The sequence below is a fragment of the Trematomus bernacchii genome, unplaced genomic scaffold (genome assembly GCF_902827165.1).
Source record: "Trematomus bernacchii unplaced genomic scaffold, fTreBer1.1, whole genome shotgun sequence".
Classification (NCBI taxonomy): Eukaryota; Metazoa; Chordata; class Actinopteri; order Perciformes; family Nototheniidae; genus Trematomus; species Trematomus bernacchii.
The window spans coordinates 12,394,623-12,410,192 of NW_022987705.1; the positions used below are offsets into that span (position 1 = coordinate 12,394,623).

The 15,570-nt window shown below is 39.1% G+C and overlaps 1 protein-coding gene across 1 annotated transcript; it reads right to left on the minus strand.

Annotated features, from left to right (window-relative positions):
• Nucleotides 1-935: 935 nt before the first annotated feature.
• Nucleotides 936-15,128, minus strand: LOC117490373 (solute carrier family 22 member 4-like). The gene is made up of 10 exons (XM_034140090.1): nucleotides 14,667-15,128; nucleotides 13,690-13,793; nucleotides 13,446-13,600; nucleotides 12,968-13,139; nucleotides 10,649-10,775; nucleotides 4,401-4,501; nucleotides 4,057-4,271; nucleotides 3,399-3,581; nucleotides 1,591-1,726; nucleotides 936-1,209 (listed from the first exon to the last, which is right to left on the minus strand). Exons 1-10 carry the CDS (start codon nucleotides 15,093-15,095, stop codon nucleotides 1,131-1,133), a joined length of 1,701 nt encoding a protein of 566 aa, XP_033995981.1. The 5' UTR covers nucleotides 15,096-15,128; the 3' UTR covers nucleotides 936-1,130.
• Nucleotides 15,129-15,570: the final 442 nt, after the last annotated feature.

A 15,570-nucleotide genomic window follows, 5' to 3' on the forward strand; every position in this document is an offset into this window, starting at 1 on the left:
CCCCCTGAGTGCCGGGGCCTTCGCCCTCGAGATCGGCCCCCTGATTTCCCCAGCCGTGGCCTTCGCCCTCGAGCCCGGCCTCCTGACTCTTTCAGCCGCTGCCTTTGCTCTCATGCCCGGCCCCCTGAGTTCGCCCGCTGTGGTCTTCGCCCTTTTTTTAACTCTGCCTTGACCCCGGGCCGTCCGCCCGAGACCCCCTCCTTGATCTCTGCCTTGCCCCCGGGCCGTCCGCCCGAGACCCCTTCTGGGTCCTCCGCTGTGCCCCTGGGCTGTCAGCCCAAACCCGTCCTCCAGACCCCCTCCACCCACCCTGCTGGAATTTTTTGGACTTTTTGGGACGTCTGGGATCCGTCCCTTGAGGGGGGGGGGGTAATGTCACGATCTGTCTGTGTTGTGTTTTGTCTTGTCTTTTTCTGTCTCTGGTTTCCTGTTTTGTTTTGAAATGTTTTCCTCTTTGTGTCTTGTCTGATCCTACTCCGTGTGTTTTGTTCCCGTCGTTAGTTTCCCTGGTGTGTCTGATTGTGCCTCATTGTGTTCACCTGTTGCCCTTGTGTTTCTGCCTACCCTGTCCAGCTGTGTCTTGTCCTGTGATTACCCTTCTGTGTATTTAGTCTTGTCTTCCCCCTGTGCTCCATGTCTGTTCGTCGTCATTTCATGTCCCTGCTACCTGTCGTCTATGCTTGTCCATGTCTCCTGCCTGTTCCCGTCTGTAAGTTTGTTCCTGTCTGTCGTGTTCCCCGGTTTTGTTTCTGTTTATTAGTTTCTTGTTTATGCCTTCAGCTTTTGTTAATAAAGCCACTTTTTGTTAACAACCTTTTTGTATTTTTGAACTGCACTTGGGTCCTATTTCCCCAAACCTGACAGATCTGATACTTAACCATTTATAAAGGCTATTTGAAGAGAATGCTTTCACAACCACAAAGCTCCTCAATCTTAATGCAGTCTTCAATTTCCTGTGTCAAAATGTTCAATTTATAAAAATGGCTTGACATCGTGCTTCACAATAAGTTAGGTGGACATTTCATACAATAATATATCAAACTGAATTACACACAATAAATGATAAAAGTAACTTTATTTAAAACATCTTATTGAGCAATCATGTGAGTATAAAGAAAAATACAAATCAACTATAACCTGGATTCTTTATTTTGATAATCAGTCGCGCTCTCTCCATTTTCATCTTCCTTTGCTTTCTTCCGTCTTCCCCTGTTTAAACATTAACAAGATTTAACAGCAGTGCTATTAAAGGTCATGTTGGACTTTACATTTCTACTGAGTCCTGACACTACAAACAGTCTTGTGCTGCATGTGAAAGAGCACAAAGCTTTCAAACGTGCAACATATACTACATACAAATATAAATAACAGCAATATAGTAACCAATTTCGACATCTATTTGCTCTTCATTGAAGATAAAATAAATCAGTGAGAGTGGTATAAAGAGTTTCCCCTTAACTATGATGATACAGAATCTAATGTGATCAAGAGGACTTGGAACTACATCTGTAGTAGAGACGTGTATAAAGAAACACTGACGAGTAGACGTGCAGTATGTGAGTAGTGCAACTTGCTGTAGTGTATGCTCACCCGCATATCGGCTGCATTTGTGCCATGGTTTCTGGTAAAGGCTTTCCAAAAGTTTCTGGCAGCAGGAAACACAAGAGGGCCCCACAAAGGGCAAACCCACCCATCAATATGTATGGTAATGCCTTGTTGTATTGTCCTGCAAAAAAGCAGAAAATACCACAATAAAGGCAAGGAATGACTCATTAAACAAATATAATGACTTGTACGACTGTATGTAGTGTAATTGAGATGAAAAAAACAACGGTTCTATGCTTTCTGAACAATTATTTGAGAGAATAAAAAGAACAAAACTTCTTTCAGCACATTTCCAGCAAACTAAAGCTTGAAGTAAAGAGAAGAGACCAAGGGCGTTCTTAATGCAGTAGGGCTTCAATTAAAGATGTCGATTTTTAAAGCTTTTTTTTTTAATGAAATGTTAAAAAAGTGAATAATAGTGATTCACAGTGCGTCATAGGCTACAAAAATGCCTTCGGTTTGCTTATTCTGTCTGATTAAATCCTTAAAGCTAGAGAATTTTTTTTTTTACTTTTCTTTACTTTTAATTAAAAAAGTAAGTATACCGTATACCTTAAAGGTGGGGTAGGTAATTTTGGAGAAACCAGCTCGATTGATTGATTGAAAAGTTTATTAACAGCTTGTATATTGGGTACAGTACAGTACAGCTCAAAACATACAATTGTTAAGGGGATGCAGACCAGAGAAAGACTTTCGTCTTGTTTACATCAGGGTCCCCCATTTCCAATTCATCATAAGATACAAAATACACAGCCGGAAATAATCTGCCCCTCCTCCAACACACACGAACGTGCACATGACCAATGAGGGCACGAGATAAGTTTGTGCACAGATGGAAGGCTGACAGGCAGGTAGGCCATCCAGTTATTTTAGCCGGGCCGGCTAAAATGATTGGTCATGCTTTTTACAGTATTACGGCTTCCACAGATGACATTTTTTTATGGATTTTTTGTAAAAGCATAAGATATTCATTGCTATCGGGATGTTAAGAGCATTCCATGGAATATAACAAAAAGTGTATCTCGAGACGGTTTCTCAAACTTACCTACCCCACCTTTAAGCTTCAGATGTTCAACTTACGCTTTCTATACGTCATAAAAAAATGGGTACCACTTTACAATAAGACTACCCTTATAAAGGATTCATAAAGGGTTTATAATTAGGTTATGAATTAGGTTGTAAACACTTTATTAATCATTAAGAACTATTTATAAACCAGTTCTAACATAGTTTTCATACATCAACACAGGCTATATTTGGCAAGATGACTAAGCCTTATATTGGCTACTTAGCGAGAATCAACTCAATGAACAGATACCAAGGATGCTGGCTGATGAAGAAGACGAAGTAAGCTAAGTAGCCAATATAAGGCTTAGCAGTACAGATAAATGTGGGCTCACTATTTGGCAAGCAACCGGTCACAGGTGCCCTGTTTATCTCATGTCTTATAAAAGCTTATTAATGATTTATAAAGTGTTAACAACCTAATTAATAAATGCATGACAAACTATTTGTAAACCCTTTATAAGGGTAGTCTTATTGTAAAGTGATACCAAAAAAGGTCACATTTGAGAAGATTGAACCAGTAAATATTTGGCTTTTTGCTTCAAAAGGGCAGAATCAATTGTTTGAATATCGATTAATTCCTAGTGGCTGGACAAATCAACTCTTCGACTGTACAACAGCTGCAGCTCTACACTACAGAAATAAGAAAATAATAATAAACTAATTGGGTCAGAAAGAAAATTCCCTCAGACTTGCTAAGTGCTCAAAATATAAAACGTATTACTTACCCAGGTAAATGATAAAAGGGGAGATGATGGTTCCAATGCGAGCAGCCATGGAACAGCAGCCCATTGCTGTGTTTCTGATGACGGTGGGGAAGAGCTCCGATGAGAACGTGTACACCACACAAAATGCAGATGTCATGCCAAATTTGCCCAAAATCTCCAACAACACAGGCACAATCTCTGAATCTATAAGGCAATAAGAAGAAGAGGCATATGAAATATACGATACATCCAACACATCTAAAGCCCATTAAATGAGCCTTGTTTTTCCTTCTGACTTGTGAAAATTATATATTTTTATTTGTTTTACTATAGTCCAATACTTCTATCACCTGCAAAAAAATATATATATATTCCTATCAGTCTAAGCTGTACAATTAGGATCTATTTGGATCATAACAATGTATGCTGCTTGTGATTTGTTGGAGGAATTTTCACTTTAAATGCAAGGGATTCATCATTGTTGTATCTCAAATGGCGATAATGACTTAACAGACATAAATACACACTGCAATAGAAGATAGTATTTTTCTTTTATATATACTGTTGTTAACCAGCACTATATACATGTAGTTGTTCATGTTATGATGCCAAGATTTAGCATGTTGTCCATTAAGTGTGACAGAACAGTTTTATTCATCTGTAGAAAGCAAAGTATTACCTATTGGGATGATGTGAACACAGAGGATCATCACGCCTCCGAGGAAGAGTGTAGAAGATTGGCACAAGTGCCTGGAGCAGTATTGGAGCAGTAACAAGGCTATTATGTAAGCCGGCACTTCTACTAAGCCAGACAGGAAGCAGTTGAAAAAAGGGTCGCCGTGCAGGTTTGAAGTGTTGAGGAGTAAAGCGTAGTAGCCCATGTTTATGACAATCCTGCAGAGACATTCAAGACAACAAATTGAGTACACATAGGATGGGAGACACACATTTGGGATGGATCTGTAATATTTACATTGTTTTGTAGAGTGATTTTTTGAGTTAAAGAGAAGATTGTAGACGTACCACAGAATTGAGCACAGCACTGTAATGGAGAACATATTGCAGCTGCTCACAATAACTGAAAAGTTGTATTTCTTGTCTTTCCTAGACATTGCATCGTCAATCTTGGAAAAAGAAGAAAAGATAATTGCTACAATTAAAATCATCCAATCCTAAACTGTGAAAATACTCATGAAACACACATTTTACACTGGCAGTTGGATGTTAGAATCAGTCAAATGTAGTTGAGTAAAACGTACAAAATGTTTCCTCTGCTATGAGCAACCCGGTATCACGGCAAGACGTGAACATGTGACGATCTACCATGCTGGGAGACGTGAATATGTCACGGTTTCGTCCCTTCAAACGTGACAGTTACACGGTATTGTTAACATGGCCCAACCAGTGTAGAAATACCCGGAAGTGCCAAGCAAATGCTCTACCAAGACTATTGGTCGGTTTTTATTGTCAAAATTAGATGTTTTTAATTTATTTTTTAATCGTCACACTCGATTTCGCCGATTTTCTTGTTGCCCTAGCTGGTCGACACCTCTTTTAGCAGAAACAAAGGCTACATTAATGTATTAAATCGATGTTAATCCATGTGTGTGGATCATAGACTGTATATATAAAGGTGTGGATGTGGAATTAACGGACGTGACGTTGTGCGATTGCGTTGCCAGGCAACAGCTTCGGTTCATGTTAATTTACAAACTCTTCAACTAGAACCGTAGTTATATTTAAAAACATTTTAGAAGGCCTCACAAAATATTTGAATGTAAATTTAAATTTAAATGTGAAGGAATGTGTGTATAACAAAATACAAACGTCATAAAAAATACCAGAAACAGAAGTAGGTAAGGTCCTCAGCTCGGTGATTCGATGGTTTAGCCGCAATGCATGATCATAAATATATCAGCAATTAAACAACATCTTACATTTCTTTTCACACAATACGTCTCCTTGCAGTATCAATACTAATTCGGCTGACTTTTAAATTTGATCCAATTGGTAGATAGGTTATATTTACACCATAACGGTGCACAGCTGATATAAAAGGACTTGTCGTTTTTAAAGATATTACTGATTTTCTTTGAATATAAGAATGTAAATACTGAGTTGAGAGAATAGTCAGGGGAGGATTTGGGTGATGGGAGACACATCTATGGATTCAGAATTTCAATAGCTTACTGTTAAATGACGGATATTCTGTCTGTGATGTTTTACAAATCAGATATTGGAAGTAAAACATGTGAAATAATATAGCAATATCCTGTACAATTATGTGAAAACATGAATAAAACTACACATCTTCAGATGTTATACATACACAAGTGTCCTACACTAATAATACAAACTTATTATGGCTGTGTGTACCTTGTGTGCACCGTCTAGTGGTTAAAGCACGTTATTGAATTAGTTGTGTATATGATATGTCAATGAACCTTAGAAAATCTTGAAATCTTGAAAGGGATATGCAAAATAGCCATTATATACAGTCTTTAATTAACTATTAGTAGAGAATAACGAGTAATGAATATACTTTATAGGGATCTGCAGATAAATGTTTCGTCTCCTCAAGCAGCAAATATCAAATATCTCTCCTGATTGTTGGCACTTGACAATCACCTTTCCCTGAATTTTACTCAGGTGTAACTAAAGCCTGATTTAAGGGTTGTTTATATTTCACATCATTAATCAGAATCTGCAAAGTAACTAAAATAAATGAGTGGAGTAAAAATACCAGGTTAACCTCTGAATTGTAGTGGAGTAGAATTGCTGTTTTGTTTAGTAATGGATATTGACTATGGAATAAAGGTTTTGACAAGACCTGGTGTAACAATAATCAAAAAGGACATTAAAAGAGCTCCAGATGTTAATGATCTAAACAAAACAGCACACCTGAAATGTATATTTAAATACTTTATTAAGGGCAGTGAATTCGTTTTTTCTGTATGTTTTTCAAATCAGTGTTATACAGTAAGTGTCATAGACAGTGTTACATTGCTATTATTATCCTTAAAATATATGTAAAACAAAATCACTTATGATCTTTTTATTTGAGTGGTTTACTAATGACAGTTAATTCTGTTTCTGCTATTGATGGTTTCATTTTTGTGAAAAATAATAAAATAATAAAATTCAATAACGTGCTTTAACCACTAGATGTGCCTTTCTATCAGCTGTGCACCGTTATGGTGTAAATACAGCCTATCTACCAATTGGATCAAATATAAAAGTCAGCCGAATTAGTATTGATACTGCAAGGAGACGTATTGTGTGAAAATAAATGTAAGATGTTGTTTAATTGCTGATATATTTATGATCCACGTCACGTTTTCAGTTTTGGCGGCAGTGCTTTCTGTTTGTCCAGAAGTCTTTTCATTAGGGCTCTATAAATACAGAACTACGGCAGATATGTAATATTTAATGCAGCCGAACCGTGTATTACAATGCCGTTATGTGATGACTTTCAAAGAGAAAAGCAAGCACACTCAGAATAAAGTATTATTTTATTTTTAATTTTTTTTTCAGATTTCACATCACATAAACACCATTTCCCAACGTGCATTGCGACTAAACCATCGAATCACCGAGCTGAGGACCTTGCCTACGTCTGTTTCCGGTATTTTTTATGACGTTTGTATTTTGTTATACGTGTTGTTTGCTGTCTACGGGTCTGATTTTGTGAGCTGCAGCTGACCACGCCCCCCTGCAGGAGAGGGGAGCCGCTCTGATCAGCTGCTGGGCTGTCAGAAGAGGGGGAGAAAAAGAGATCTCCGTCCTCCGTGTTTTATTATAGCCTATATAGAGTCGTTATTCATTTGTTTTAAAGCTCAATAAATAACAAAGAAGACCTTTGACCGGCACTTTTCTAATTTTGTCCGGAAGATTTAAACTTTAACGGACATCTTGACCGGCGAAAGAAACTGAAACTGAAACTGAAACTCTGCCGCACGGTCCCCTCGTTCCTTGGAATAGGCGGAGCGGTGGGTGTTTGTCATCTGCTGGTGGACTAACCGGAGATAATTACAGTGCTTGCCTCGACGGGGAGGGATTGCATTGAATTAAAGCAGCAGAAGGAGCAAACGCTTGCCTCGGGGAGGGAGAAAGAAAGCCACAGCGGAGAATAAACAGAAGGGTAACCATGGTAACCAAGTCTTCTTCGCTGCTTTTGTGGCAGACGACAGCGCCACTTACAGGCCTGGCATATGTACTACAGCGTCTCCAGCGCTTTCGAGCGGCAATGGCCGGCCGTGGCCCAACCCCACATTCCCCTGATAGGTGGAGAGTTGGCCCAATAGCCGTAGCGCCACTTTCCTGACGTCAGTACAGTGTTCAAATCTGGATCAGTTTTTATCAGATCCGTTGCAGCCCCTTTTTTAGAGATTTGGGTATGGAGGAAAATAGAGAGGTTTGTGTTTTCTGACACTTGGTGAGTTCCCTGGAACACCGGGGACACATATTCATGAATAAAAGACGTACAAAAGTGCATTTTGCATGATAGGTCCCCTTTAATGTAGCCTTTGTTTCTGCTAAAAGAGGTGTCGACCAGCTAGGGCAACAAGAAAATCGGCGAAATCGAGTGTGACGATTAAAAAATAAATTAAAAACATCTAATTTTGACAATAAAAACCGACCAATAGTCTTGGTAGAGCATTTGCTTGGCACTTCCGGGTATTTCTCCACTGGTTGGGCCATGTTAACAATACCGTGTAACTGTCACGATTGAAGGGACGAAACCGTGACATATTCACGTCTCCCAGCATGGTAGATCGTCACATGTTCACGTCTTGCCGTGATACCGGGTTGCTCATAGCAGAGGAAACATTTTGTACGTTTTACTCAACTACATTTGACTGATTCTAACATCCAACTGCCAGTGTAAAATGTGTGTTTCATGAGTATTTTCATTATTATTTTATTAGTATTTTGGCTATGAGATGTAGGGGAGTAGAATTATATAGGTTCATTAAATATAAATACCAAAGTACTAGTATATTGAGTTCATACTTGACTACAATTACCTTAGTGAAATTGCTGACCTGAAATGCAATACTCTCAAGACATGGACTTAAAATCACACTATACATTTTACATTTATATCCAATGTAATATTTAACCTGTTAAGCCCTGAGCCTGTTTTTCAGGTCTCAGGCTCGAAAATGACATTCCCAGAACAAATGACCATATCTTCCCTTCTAAAAGGGTTAAATTAATAATCTTTTTTCTCAAAGTAATGATAAACCTGTGAGTTGGATGTAGAAAAGTCAGAATCAATATAGATGTTTTTTATTTTAAAGAAAATTCAGATTGAACATAGTAAAAAACTGTAAATTATAGTGTCCGTCCAAAAACTATTTTTTACTTATAGTGAAAACTATCCTTGGATGATGGGTTAGTAGACTAATAGCTTTAGGAATCCAAAGTACAACATATAATAAGTACCCTGTATCAAGATTGATGCAAAACAAGTGACATTTGACCTTTTTAGAGAGATTTAGCACAAAAAAAACACTTCTGGGGTAATTTGGGTGGATTTTCCATATCTCTTGGTCGATTTTGATGGTTGACACCTCTTTCTGACCGTTAGAGCCAATATAATCGAAGGGGGATTTCCCCACTCACACACATGGTTAAAAAAAAAGGTGAGGGCTTCGCGCATGCAGTTTTGCATCAGAGCGAACCTATACTCTAGCTCTGACATCTGGAAACGGAAAAGCAGTTTTATTGCTTATGGATTATCAGAAATCATTTCAAAGGGACACAGACACATTGGATTAACCTATGGATTAACTTCAGCAGCGTTTTTATATTTGTAATGCCATTGAAGACCACTTTTGACCAGACTACGACACAGGTAAGCCATGTTAGCGTTTTTAGCTACCTAGCGCCACATGTTTTGATGTCTGTTTTTGTTTATAAAGTTCGTATCATAGAGTGATAATGTATGTACCCATCGATTCTGGGTCATCTCACGATGTGAATCGATGTGTTGGATGTGCAGAAAAGATAAATAATAAGGTTTTATGAGTGATCTTCGGTGCAGTAATCTGTTAGCATTTTTCGCTCGTTGCTAATTCAGAGGTTAGCATTGTGGGTTTTATTTAGAAAAAAACAAACAAACTATCAGTTAGATGAGTTTCTTCCCGTTACATGGATATAAAACATTCATAGTTTATTAAATGAACATGCCCTCAGACACTGTTTCCTGCAAGATGTTGCGGGAGTGCCACGGTACCGGGGTCTCTCGGGCTAAACAGGTTAAAGGTCCCATGTCATGCTTTTCCGGTTATTACCCGTCCCCTTGTGTGTTATGAAGGTTTTTATGCATGTAAACGGTCTGCAAAGTCACAAACCCTCAAAGTACACCCTGTAGCGAGTACAACTCTAACACAGAAAATACCTGTCTACTCTACGCTGCCCCAGAACGCCTCGTTGGAGATTTCTCTTTTTCCATTGTTTTCTTCCTGGGTACAGTGACGTGCCCATACCCAAATGGACCCATTGGTCCAAATGGACCAATCCGTGGAGCCGTTACGTTACGCCCGCAGAGCTGTTAGGTTCACACACACTCAATCTTTTCTCAGCTGCAGCTCCGCCAATTTCTCCTCCCTGAGACGGCGGGACGCGGCGAGGCTGTGAGTCGGTGTGTGAGCACACACACAAACTCCCAGCCAGGCTGCGGGTGTCAGGCTGGTTTCGGGCTGGGTTTCGCTGTCTCGCAGATGGCCACTGGGCTCATAGGGAGGGTGGGGCAGGAGCTCCAACAAGCCGTTTAGGACAGAGAGTGAATACACATACTATACAGAGATGCTGTATGAGAAACCAATGTGAGTTTGGAAAATTGCACAATATAAATCGATTCTAGTATACCTCAACAATGGAATTATGATCAGTAGAAATGGCCATGACATGGGACCTTTAATATTCCATTCCTCACATACTTATACAATATATAATATCCTGCTTTATATTTTGTCCCTGTACATTTGTAATTCAATATGTATATTGCTATTGAGATGACATTTTGGAATGTTTATTTCTAGTCTTTTAATTGTTATTGTACAATGCCATGTATTTTAATGCCGCTGCAACACAAACATTTCCCAACTTGGGATCAATAAAGTACTTCTTATCTTACCTTTTCTTATAACAGGAAGACTATGCTATATAAAAACACAAAACTTGTGTTTTCTTTTTAATTATTAACATTCTGAGTCACGAATGGTTTATTTGTATAACTTGTTAAAAATAAACTAGCAGCTTACCTCAGCTTGTGTGAAAATGGCCTTTGGAGGCTCCACATTGTTGCTCTTAGCGGCTCCTATCAGTATGGCCCCCGCCTCCTCCACTCTGCCCTGATTGATCAGCCAGCGAGGAGACTCTGGGACTAACCTGCAGAACAGGGAAACAACAATATCAGCACATTTACACAGAGATACAGTTCTTAATTGTTATGACCTGGCTCAAAAGGCCACAACAAAGAGGAGACACACCATATCAACGATTTAACAAAATATGTTTATTAAAGCAAGTGGTTCAAATAAGCCAAATTAATCAAGTGCAAAACAAGTAAAGCATGAGGTGTGAACGTCAGTGGTATCAGTAATGCAGCGACGTGCAGTCAGGGGAGGCAGGGGAGGCAGAGCCTCACCTGTCATACTCCAATGTAACGGAAAAACAATTAAAGAAAAACTAAATAATAATAATAAAATGTCTCCACTGATCTGTGTTGTAAATGTGATTTCTGTATGATTCCAATCGCATTTTATAGTCAAAATCAGCAAATTTGCCGAGCTCCGCTACGGGAGCGATGAGAAGTGAGGCAGGGACGAGCTCTGCCTCACGTAAGCCCACAGTAACTTGCTGGAGCGCGGGCACTAATTTAGCGCGGCCACTTATTTTTGAGCGCGCTCAAGCCATTTACTGTGGGGTAAGGTGAGGCACAGATGAGATCTGCCTCACCTCAGAATGCGTCACCCCACAGAAACTGGCTGGAAAGCGGGCCCTAAGCGCATGCCTGTTCCCATCTCACTGTAGGTCACCAATGTAATGTTTGTAGATCCCTTTATTACATTTATCCTCGCCATCCATAGTCTCTAAATAACTTATTTCACGTATATATGATCTTTAGGCTCGCTGGTCTCATCGTACAACGGCAATGAAAAAAGCACCAGGAGAGGCAGCCATAACCTCTGGCGCACTGAAGGGGGCGCACGTGAGCCCACAGGTTCTTGTTGCTACTGTTATTCTACCGCAAACAACAAACTAGACTTTTGAAACTACAGGAAGATAAGGAGGACTTTTACAAAACAGTAATAGAGATTGTTGTCCAGTAGGATAGCATGGACTTCTATTCATCTTCAAGTCAAGGTAAGACCACAACTGTAATGAAAATGGGATCTTACTTAGAAAGAACAATCCAATATTTAGATTTTGGGTATCCTTTTGTTGATCGGTCTGTTTAAAATTAATCATAGCATCAGACTAAAAAAGCTTTTGAAAATAACAGAATATTTCGATTAAGGTCAAAATAGGCTATAATATTTGTAAATCTGACTCTGAAAGAGTCAGTGCCTCACCAGCCATGAACCTCACCGCACGTCACTGCAGTAATGTAACTGCAGGGTGAGGATTGCATGAACATGTATGTGTGAGGGTGTTGAGGTGCACAAAGTAAAACAACTGAAATAACTAATAACATACTCAACCGAACCGGGTGCCTGTATGAGAAAGCAGAGAGGGAAAACAGAGAGGAGCAGAGAGACTTTAAAATGTAGCTGCAGGGCACCAGACCCAGGTGCCCTGAGTTACTACAATCAAGGCGGCTGGATGCAGCACAGCCACACCCTCTCAAGATGAACCCACAGGGGCACCACATTAATATACCATTTGGATCAAATGCAAAACATTTTGACAATGTTTACCTAGATTAAAGCATATTTAGATATATTTAGAAGAAAGCCTTAGTGTTGAATAACTAGTTGGTTTAGCAAATGCACATCTGGTTGATCACCACCCTATCTCATAGGGTTTCTTAAAGTTTCTACTTACAAGTTCCTTTCAATATAAATGTTTTCTAACCATGCAAGCAACGTAAAGGTTTCTGTATGAGAGAGCAAGTTTCAATACAATATATAGAAATTCTTACTATGGATTGCCATGAGATTATACTGTATAACAGCACTTTTATTGGCTATATATATTGACCCTGTTCTCTACCAACGTTTTCAATGTTTTGAATAGGACGCAGTGTTGTTACTGCTATCTATGAACATCTGAACAGTTTGCAGGAGATATGCTCCTGTTTATATGCTTTGTTGACGAACGCTTACACAAGCTGATCGTGTCTGTTGATCCGAAGTAACACATATGAGAGCAAATAAGATGTATTAGGTCAGTTCAGTTACATTTCATGGCTGATCCGCAAAGTGCAGAAAATATAGCTTCAACCACAGACTGGCAAAAAGCTCTTAGACTTTTATTTCATTCAGAGCTGCAGTTGAAGATCACTGTTCTACAGACACTACACATTCTGAAAGTGTTGGATAAAGACCTGATGTTAATTGTCCCTCCCTAATTCTTACCACCATATAGGGACGTAGATCAGTCCAGAGGCAGCCATGGCAATCAGCAGCATCCGCCAATCACGGAGGAAGTAGGCTGCAGCTGGCATTGCCATGTAACCCAAGGCTGAGCCCATAAACACACCCATGGAGCAGAAGATCACTCTGGACTTTGGGCTTAGTATTTCAGTTCCTGTACAAAAATAAATGAGAACTTGAAAACCTGAGACTCAAGTTTCTGAGTGATTTTGCCAGTCAGTTCTGTCCTAGAACTTTATGTGAGATCAATAGCCAAGTAATTTAATCAATATATTGATCTGTGTTTTGAAAGCTTGCATTACACACTTGAAATACTACGCAGTTTTTCTCTTCGGCCCAAATACGTTTTGAACCACAAACTTGTGTTTTACCTATAGGTTAGAGAGGTCAACATGACATCTACAAACTTCTCAACAAGTATCAAATATAACATGTTCCAAATCCTGACTGGAAAACCTACCTAGCACAAATGCAATGGTATAGTTGGAGAACCCGCCAGCACCAACAAAGAAGAAAATGAAGCAGAAGATCTCCCAGTTTGGAGAGAATATCTGTGCAGTGATCGCCACTGTCTGAAGAATCATCATGAGAAAGAGGGCTGGCCTCCTTCCATACCTGTGAATGAAATACAGTTTAGTGAGTTAGTAACTGTAAATGTAATATTATAATTGATTGTTAAAGTATTCAGACTATGAAGTACCAACCTGTCAGACATCTGGCCTGAGATAAATGCTCCCACTAGCACACCGATGTAATTGATCGAGGTAGACAGTGGAAGTTTGTACTTATTGTCACACACCAAGTCCCACTGCAAAAACAACACGTTTTATTTAGGGTAGCTGTGTGAAAATGAATCGCCACTATTTCATATATGTCCCATTTTTATGATAACTAAGACAACGTTTAATCACAGTTATAAAGATGTACAATAACCAAATGTATATCATATAACAGTACTAATATTCAAAGCCTAGTAGAAGAAGTAGCTGATGCAAAATATCAAACACATATAAATGTTATGAGTAATAGTGGCCGCAACAACACACAACAGGTCACTTTTGTGTGAGCATCATTATAAGCAGCAGTCGTAGTAATCACATTGTTGTAAACTTAAATTATAATTATTATTTTTTTGTTGTTGATTCTAGCAACTTTTAGCTTCCTGAAAACTAGACACTGTGATGAAACCGGAACACAAAAACTACACTTCAGAGCTTTGAATTGATGTCAGACACTGAAGATTAATTGAAAGTTACGGCTGTAGACTTGACAAAAACACTTTCTGAGACACCATATTGACACAGCCTCTGCCAAAACCAACTCTGATGTTCTCCCATGTCACTGACACTTAACCACTTCTAAAAACATAATCAATATTATACTTCATGACTGCCCTGTTATCGTCTGAAGAAGTGATTATTTTATGGTCATGTCTAGGCCACAGCTGTGGTTAAATGCCAAGTACAAAGAAAGGGCCTTCCTTATCACACCGGTAACTCAAGGTCCAAGGCCGTTTGGAAAGAGAATTCAGAGGAGAAGCAACAAGCTAAAACGATTAGAACATAAACTAAATGGCCATATGAATAATTCTCTATCAGACATAACAAATGATACGACCATTTCTCTGTGGAAACCACGAAAACATGCTCAAAGGGAAAATAATTGATGACTTATCACTCACCTCTGTGACAATGGTTGACTGGTAGATTTCTTTGCTGTATGTCCACCCATCCAGACACTTCTCCAGAGGAATTTCACTCACATTTACGTCCACATTTGGGATGATATTATTCTGAGAGTAGTTTCTGACAATGTCCAGGTTAAGTCTTGAGCAAGAGCTGCTCTTTGAGATGCCATCAACCAATTCTAAAGGGATCGTCTCATTTCTCCACACCTCGCTGATACTGTAGTTATCAGGAATAAAGCACTTGTGTGGAGGGGTATCACCAACAAATACGATATAGGTGCCAACAAATCCATTCGGCAGTATGCTGAAGGCCATTGCTAAGAAAATCCTTAGCTGAAAGGGTCCCCAAGATCCAAGAAAAGACGTGATTGTGTCATAATCTCTAATATCCGAGCTGTCCATTACTTCATTAGTCATTGGCATTTAAAAAACGAAAAGGGTAAGCAGACACTGAGTGAATACTGATAGACGCAAGAGAGTGTGCTCTCCTGCACACACTTTCTACATATGAGCAATTAAGCTTTTTATGGCAGTGTGACATGAGCTGCAGTTACACAGCAATCTGGGTTTGGTTTAACATCAACGTGTTATTGAGGCCTTGCATATTTCACCATATCACACGTCGTGGCATAGACATAATAACCAAAGTTTCTGAAACTATGTGAACTTCTTCCACTTGTATAAACACAATGCCTTTTATAAACAATAATGCATAACATTAATGGATAAATGGTTGAAATAAGTAAAAGGTTCTACATCGTAGGGTTTCTAAATTTGTTTTGCTACAAAATCATTTCAAATATAAGTTAGTTTAATTTGGATGTAATCTATCAAACTCAAGTAATAAGAACATTTGAGTAATATATAAAAATGTTATGAAAAGAATCCTTGACAGGGG